Source organism: Sceloporus occidentalis, unplaced genomic scaffold (assembly GCF_023333645.1).
Source record: "Sceloporus occidentalis isolate IW3139 unplaced genomic scaffold, rSceOcc1.0.p SCAF_270, whole genome shotgun sequence".
NCBI lineage: Eukaryota > Metazoa > Chordata > Lepidosauria > Squamata > Phrynosomatidae > Sceloporus > Sceloporus occidentalis.
In genome coordinates, this window is record NW_028317250.1 from 380,649 (window position 1) to 387,565 (window position 6,917).

At 38.5% G+C, this 6,917-nt stretch overlaps 1 protein-coding gene across 1 annotated transcript; it reads left to right on the top strand.

The window, feature by feature from the left end:
- Positions 1 to 2,394: 2,394 nt before the first annotated feature.
- LOC149275704 (ferritin light chain-like) lies at positions 2,395 to 4,989 on the top strand. The gene is made up of 3 exons (XM_089504407.1): positions 2,395 to 2,562; positions 3,681 to 3,827; positions 4,699 to 4,989. The coding sequence occupies exons 1-3, from the start codon at positions 2,395 to 2,397 to the stop codon at positions 4,987 to 4,989; spliced, it is 606 nt and encodes a 201-aa protein (XP_089360533.1).
- The last annotated feature ends 1,928 nt before the right edge of the window (positions 4,990 to 6,917 follow it).

Genomic DNA, 6,917 nt, shown 5'->3' on the forward strand with positions numbered 1-6,917 from the left:
ATGACATCATAGCTTAGACTTCCAATAGAATATAACACAAAGTCTACAGAAAGACTTTCTAATTGCGTGGGGGCTGAAAGCAGCGCTTCGATGCGTCAGGAATTAACTTGACAGTGATTCAGGTTTTGTGACAGACGGTGACTTCACACCTGCTCTAAGGAATAACAGTAGCCGGTTTATTTAACCCAGGGGCACGACGAGCTGCAGCCGGGATGCAGAATCTTTTACACACCGACTACTGATCCCCCCAGCCACTCAGGACCACAAGAATATTAAAGAGTTTGATCCATACATTTAGCTGTACAAATAAAGACACATTTGAGAAAAAATGCTATAATATGGAATATTAATTCTTATTACTACTACTTCAACTGCTAATAATAAAAATAATAATAATAATAAATACTACTACTGCTAATAATAATAATAAATACTACTACTGCTAATAATAATAATAAATACTACTACTGCTACTACTATTGCTAATAATTATTATTATATAAATAATAAATATTACTCTACTACTTCTATTGCAACTACTGCTAATAATAATAATAATAATAATAGTGATAACTACTACTACTGCTACTACTGCTAATAATAATAGTAATAATAATAAATACCACTATTATTCCTATTACTTCTACTGCCTATAATAAAATAATAATAATAATAAATACTACTACTTCTACTAAATAATAATAATAAAAAATACCACTACTGGTACATACTGCTAATAATAATAGTTTTAATAATAATATTAATAATACATAATAAGAACACCAGCCGGGAGTCTTATATATGATCACAGCGGGGGTGGAATAGTCCGTTCCAGACTGTGTGACCCCCAGAATCTGCCCCCTCACCCTGAGACTGGGGCAAAAAACCCTGAATGTTCCCAGTTATGGATATTGGCTGCTACCATATCTAGCATTTCCATGTACGGGCTGACCATGATGGGAGTTGGAGTCCACAGCAGCCGCTGTCCCCGACCACACCAGTAAAGTACCTGACTTTTAAAGCTAAATAATCTAATCCAGTGACAAATGTATTAATACCTGGAATGTGTTAGATATTTGGAACCGATGTCTGTGGTTTCATTTTTGCGTCGCAGACAGCTGAGAATATCGTGACGGAAACCACAGCGGAATTTATATGGAGTTTGTTTAATCTTCGTAGTGACTGGTTAAAGATGCCGTTCCATTTACTCTGCAGAACTTAATACAGCATCAGAAACCTCTTTGCAGAAATACTTTTTAAACCATGTAAGATTTGGCTTCATTACTCATTTTTAAGGGAATGCATAATTTTCATGTGACAAAAAAAGCAGGCACTGATAGGCTGTTGACATATAAATTGAAAATAAATGATGTGATTAACTCTTCAGAGGATAGAATAAAATGGTTGCTTAACATGATAGTGAGATCAATTATTTTGTTGTCTTAGCGGGACAGAACCTTTAAAACATTTAAAATTATTATTATTGTCTTAGATTCAGGAGCCGTATGTCTATCTCATGCATGTTTAATACCCTCGCTGTATTACCCTCTACCACTTCTGCTGGGAGGCTGTTCCGCTTATATACCACTCACTCAATAAATATAAAACCACCACACAGGATTTCCAAAAGAGCTGCCCCTGTCCCACTAAAGGGAGCCGTGGGGGTAAATAAGTCTGTCCATTCGCTGCCGCTGCAACCGCTAAACTACACGGCCATCCCGTTAAACATATTATCTTTCTAATTAACACAAAATAAAAATACATGTTAGGTTTAGGGTAAATAATCATAATAATAATAATACAGCTTTTGAGTTCTGATTGACAATAATGCTCAACACTCCAATTGTCCCCCTCTCTTTCTCCATCTCTCTTTCTCCATCTCTTCCTCTCTCCCTCTGTTTACACCTCCTCTGCCTCCTACTCTCTTTCTCCTCCTTTATCTATCTCTCCTTCCTTTCTCTCCTCTCCACTTTCTCTATATGTCTCTTCCTCTCTCAATCTCTCTTCCTTTGTTTCTCTGTCTCTGTTTCTCCTTCTTTACACCCCTCTCTGTCTTTCTTCTTCTCTGCCTGCCTCTCTATTACTCCTTCTTTCTCTCTCTCCCCCCCACCTTCTGTATAATTCTCTTCTTCTCTCTCTCAATCTCTCTCTTCTCCTTTCTCCTCTCCACTTTTGTCTCCCCCTCTCTTCTCCTCTCTCTGTCTTTCTCCCCCTTTAACCCTCTCTGTAAACTATTTTATGGGCTCTCTCTCTCTCTGGGTGCTCTGTGATTAACCCTTTGGCAGCTGGAGGGGGTGAGTGCAGACTCAAGAGTCTGGGATTAGAATGAGTTCCTGCTCCTCCCCGGTGCTGGAGGGTCACAGACCGATCACTGCCGGGTGTCACATACACAGCATGGCAGAACCCAAGCAGAAGAGGCTGAAGGGCACCCTCCCCATCTGCCCCCTGCACCCTAGAAATACCGGCAGCGGGGTGAGGCAGAATCTGCCCCCGGAGGTGGAGGGTGGTCTCTGCGGGGTCACCAATGCCTTACTCCGGCTCTCCTACAACTTCCAAGCCCTGGTAAGGAGGCAATTCCGGGGGGGGGGGGGGGTTACCAGGCTGCCCCCTGTGTCACCCACCCCTCACATCACCTGGGGCAATACATTATGCAGCCCACTGGGGGGCAGCTGGGTCTGGGCAATGCAGGGTCTCTCAGTGCCCCAGGGTGGTGTGATCTCCCCACACTGGCATACAATGGGTTAATGAGGGGAGGGCAATATTTGCACCTGAGGTTTGCCACTTCTACAAGAAGTCACTTTTACCCCATCCAGGGCCTTCCAAAGCTCTCAGCTCTTCGAAGGGGTTAACTAATAATATTTGCATATATATTTACCTGTAAATAAATGCTATTAACACAATCACTGCCGGCACAGCCACTAACAGTATTTAGGGTATAACCTACCCCCGAGAATCAGCAATCTGAGTAAATTTGCCATTTTTTTAATTATTATTAATTAATATATTAATTAATTGTATTAATCAGATCATGAAATGACTTCCTCATCTTGTGCCTCTAAAGAGAAATTCGCAGAAGGTCGAGCGATGAGAATGCGGGGAAATGTTCTTCCTTTATTGCCCAAAGCGTGTTTTGCAATGAGATTACGTAACAGTCACGCTGGCAGATTTAGTTTTTGGTTTCCTTATTGTTATGATTTATTTTTGGCGTTTGATACATTGTTTCTGGGGCTCTATACGTGTTTTGTGTTATTGGTCACCAAACTCTTTTACATTATTTAAAAAATTATAAAGTTAGGAAGAAGAACCCAATTATTCGATGTCAGGTCGGTATTCGTGACAAGGGGATTTTGGGAAACTTCTATAAGCTCTTTCCAAAATAATATTTTGGGGTAAAACATTAGAAACATCAGAACTTCGAGCTTTTCATCCAAACAATGCTGTTAATATCCGAGATTTAGGAAGGCCATTTTTTCAAGACATGAAAAGTTACAAAATGTGTTTTTTTCTTTTCATTTCAACTTTTTTCATGTATGGATATAAATCAGGGCTGCCTATTGGTGGAGCCTCAAATTTTGACACCTCCTCTGTTGGCCATCATGTGGACCACCTCTGAGGCAAGCGTACGATAAATAATCAGGGACCGGGGGTTTTGATGGGTTGTCTTTGTTATTTTTGTTCAGGCTGAAATATTTGACCAGGCCGATGTGGCACTTCCTCGCGTCTCAAACTTTTTCCACAAACAAGCAAAACGGGAAAAAGAAGCAGCTGAATATTTGCTGAAACACATGGCAGAACGAGGAGGCTATTACTGCTCAAAAACTATAGAGGTAAGGACAACCTTGTCCACGCTGGTCCAGGGCTCACATTCCTATATATTCTGTAACCCACACCCCATAAAGGGGTATCTTGATCACTTACCCCATAGGGCACAAACACTGTGCCCACTAGACCATTATTGGTGAGAAGACTCCGACTAGGAAACAGAGGAGCTTGTGGCATCTTCTTCTCAAGTTCAGTTGACAGCTGCTAAAGGGCTTTTCCATTGAACTTGGGAAGGTTAAAGGTTAAATGAGAGTCCAATGGCAGCTGCAGGGGCAACTGAAATATATACTCAACTCCGTTCATATATACAGTATATTGGAGGCAGAGGGACGGGACATGTAACTGGGATGTCATAGCATGAACTGGGTCAATCATGGGGCAGCAACATGCGCCTATTTTAGGTCAGTGAGAACCCTTTGCCGCTGTCCCTACTGGCATTGCTCATAAAATAACTGCCCAAAAAAAAAAAATACATACATATTGTCCAACACAATTATAATCCGTTATTTAACTTGTTTCTGGCTACCTGAAATTTCCACATCAACAGTCACTTGACTATTAACTAAATTGGTTGGGTGTCTCCAGATGTATCCACCTGTTTTCCCCTCTTGGGTGTCTGGTTGAAGATGGTTGAAGTGCCTCTGACCGCAAACGTCTCTGCTAACTTATTGCATGATGCATGCTCTGCCAGTTCATGTCACTAAGCTATGACATCATAACTATTGCCCTCAGTCTTTGCCATTGAGGGGCATCAATAAAGACCAGTAAAGAGTTATGCGCCATCAAACCCACACACCAGTAAGACAGGCTGTAATCGTTAATCATTTCTCATAGTCTTAATTTAACTGTTGGTTTGTTGTTTTGATTTCTACATAGAAGCCAAACTGTGACCACGTCCGTGATGTCACGACAGCGTGTTACGTTGCGCTGGATCAGTGGAGGACAACGTTGGGCTATTTCGAGGAGCTGTACAATTTAAGCGTTGACTGCTCGGATCCTCACAGCGCTGGCGTTATCAAGAAGTATTTCGTTGAACCCAAGATAAGGAAAGTCAAACTGACGGGAGATATTCTCACCAACGCACGGAGACTCGACTGCACCCACAATGGCCAAAGCAGTTTTGGGGAGTATCTTATTGACAAGTTGCAGGAGGAACTGAATGAATGACCCCTCGGGGTGATGATAAAGGGCTCTCTAATATGGGTTCACAGGCTGCATTTTTCAGTTTTTCAGACCCAAACATGGTTTATTGATCTACGTCTGCTTAGGATGGGCCTATAATATATATATATTAGTATGGGAATAGTGGAATTAAATGCTTTGTTCTGTAGCAACTAAATAGAACACTTGTAAATAAAGATTGTATTGCGCAAGAAGAAACAAGCCAGAACTTGATCCAAAACAAAGCCAATAAATATGACTTAATCAGTTTTATTGAACATTAAGGAAAAAATTGTTAAAATAAAGTTGCTGGAAGTTTTTTTTTGTTGTTTTTTTTTATAGACAACAGCTAAGGCAGTTTTGGTGTATGTTTCCCCTTTGTAATAATATCGGTTACTTTTGTAACACCGCTATTATAATGTCTTTTATAGTCTTTTATGGATAGAATTTTTATAGACAGGGATTTTATCACCCCCTCTGTACACATTAAGCCACAATAAAACATAATTTTAACACACTCATGTTTTAACACTTTCGGTAATATTTCAATGGTTTGGTGGGGTTTTTTTGATAATTTTGAAAAATGTAGCCAGATGCCCCGAATTTATTAATAGTCATGTGTCTCCATAACCAAGGGGTAAATTCACTCGTCTGTAGCAGAATTCCAGCGGAAACCCTATACAGGTTTTATTACAGAACGTCATTAATTACAATTGTCAGGGTAACTGTACCGGCTATGGTGCCACATGCCGCCGTTAGGAACAGAATGTACCCCCATCATCTCAATGTTGTGAATTGTCACCAGTTGGCCGGATTATTTCTGGTTAATGTTCCTTTTAAGATGTATCACTCCATCTCACTAATTGGTGTCTATATATGTTATTTTTGAACATTGTTTTCAGTAAGACACCGAAGAGTATTAAAGTATTTTTTTTTTCAAAAAAAATGTAAAGGCAGTTACATCTCAAAACAAATTAATCTAATAATAATAATAATATAATAACATTATTATTATTATTATTATTATTATTATTCAATCTGGAATTATCAGACAGTAATCCATTTAGTCTTATGAAAAAAAATCTAAATTCTCTAATCTATACAACCTAGGAGATACAGCTCCAAATGCACATCTTATAATAATATGGCGTACATTCAAATATATAGTATATATATATATATATATATATATATATATATGATCTTACAGTCAATGGGAGACAGCCAGGACTGAGACTCCATTCCATCATCGTTGGCTGCCACATTTCTTCTTAGGTGTTCCTCGTTCCAAACCAAAATAGATATCTGTTTCAAATAATATGATGTATTGCTAATGTAACTAGATTTTACTTAATTTTTTACATGTTTTGAAAAAAAAATGACATCTTTTTGTTTTTCAATTTTGTGCATTTATTTTTCCTTATATTTCTAGAATTTGTATAATATTGTATGGATAGTTATATGATAAAGTTCTGCATAGTATATTTTTTAAACCTCTTATTTGTAAACAAGCATTAATAAAATATATATATATAATTAGTTTTTTGTGTTTTTTTCTTAAATCTGTCATATTAAACGTCATTACTTGGGATACTTTGTAATCAACCAGCAAATTACTGGTGATCGGTTGATCTAAAGGTCAAGGTGGCGCATTGGGCTCGATTCAGTGATACATTGTACAGCACTGCGGAAAATAATGGCACTATAATTTTATAATCTCAGTTAAGGAATCTGAATAATTTCTCCTTGTTTTATCGATTTTTTTTTATTGCAATTTATATGATGATCGCTTTAAAATTATTTGTCATAGAGATATCTACAAAACTGTATCCACAAGTGTATTTAAACATGCATGGGATAGACATACGGCTCCAGAATCTAAGACGAGACCAAAGACTGATTAAGGTTTGAGTCTTTACAGCAGGAGAAACGGG

Excerpts from the sequence above, each read along its gene's own strand:
- LOC149275704 (XM_089504407.1), top strand. The coding sequence starts at position 2,395 with ATGGCAGAACCCAAGCAGAAGAGGCTGAAGGGCACCCTCCCCATCTGC. Across the intron at positions 2,563-3,680 it reads CCTACAACTTCCAAGCCCTG|GCTGAAATATTTGACCAGGC; the intron begins GTAAGGAGGCAA and ends ATTTTTGTTCAG. Across the intron at positions 3,828-4,698 it reads ACTGCTCAAAAACTATAGAG|AAGCCAAACTGTGACCACGT; the intron begins GTAAGGACAACC and ends ATTTCTACATAG.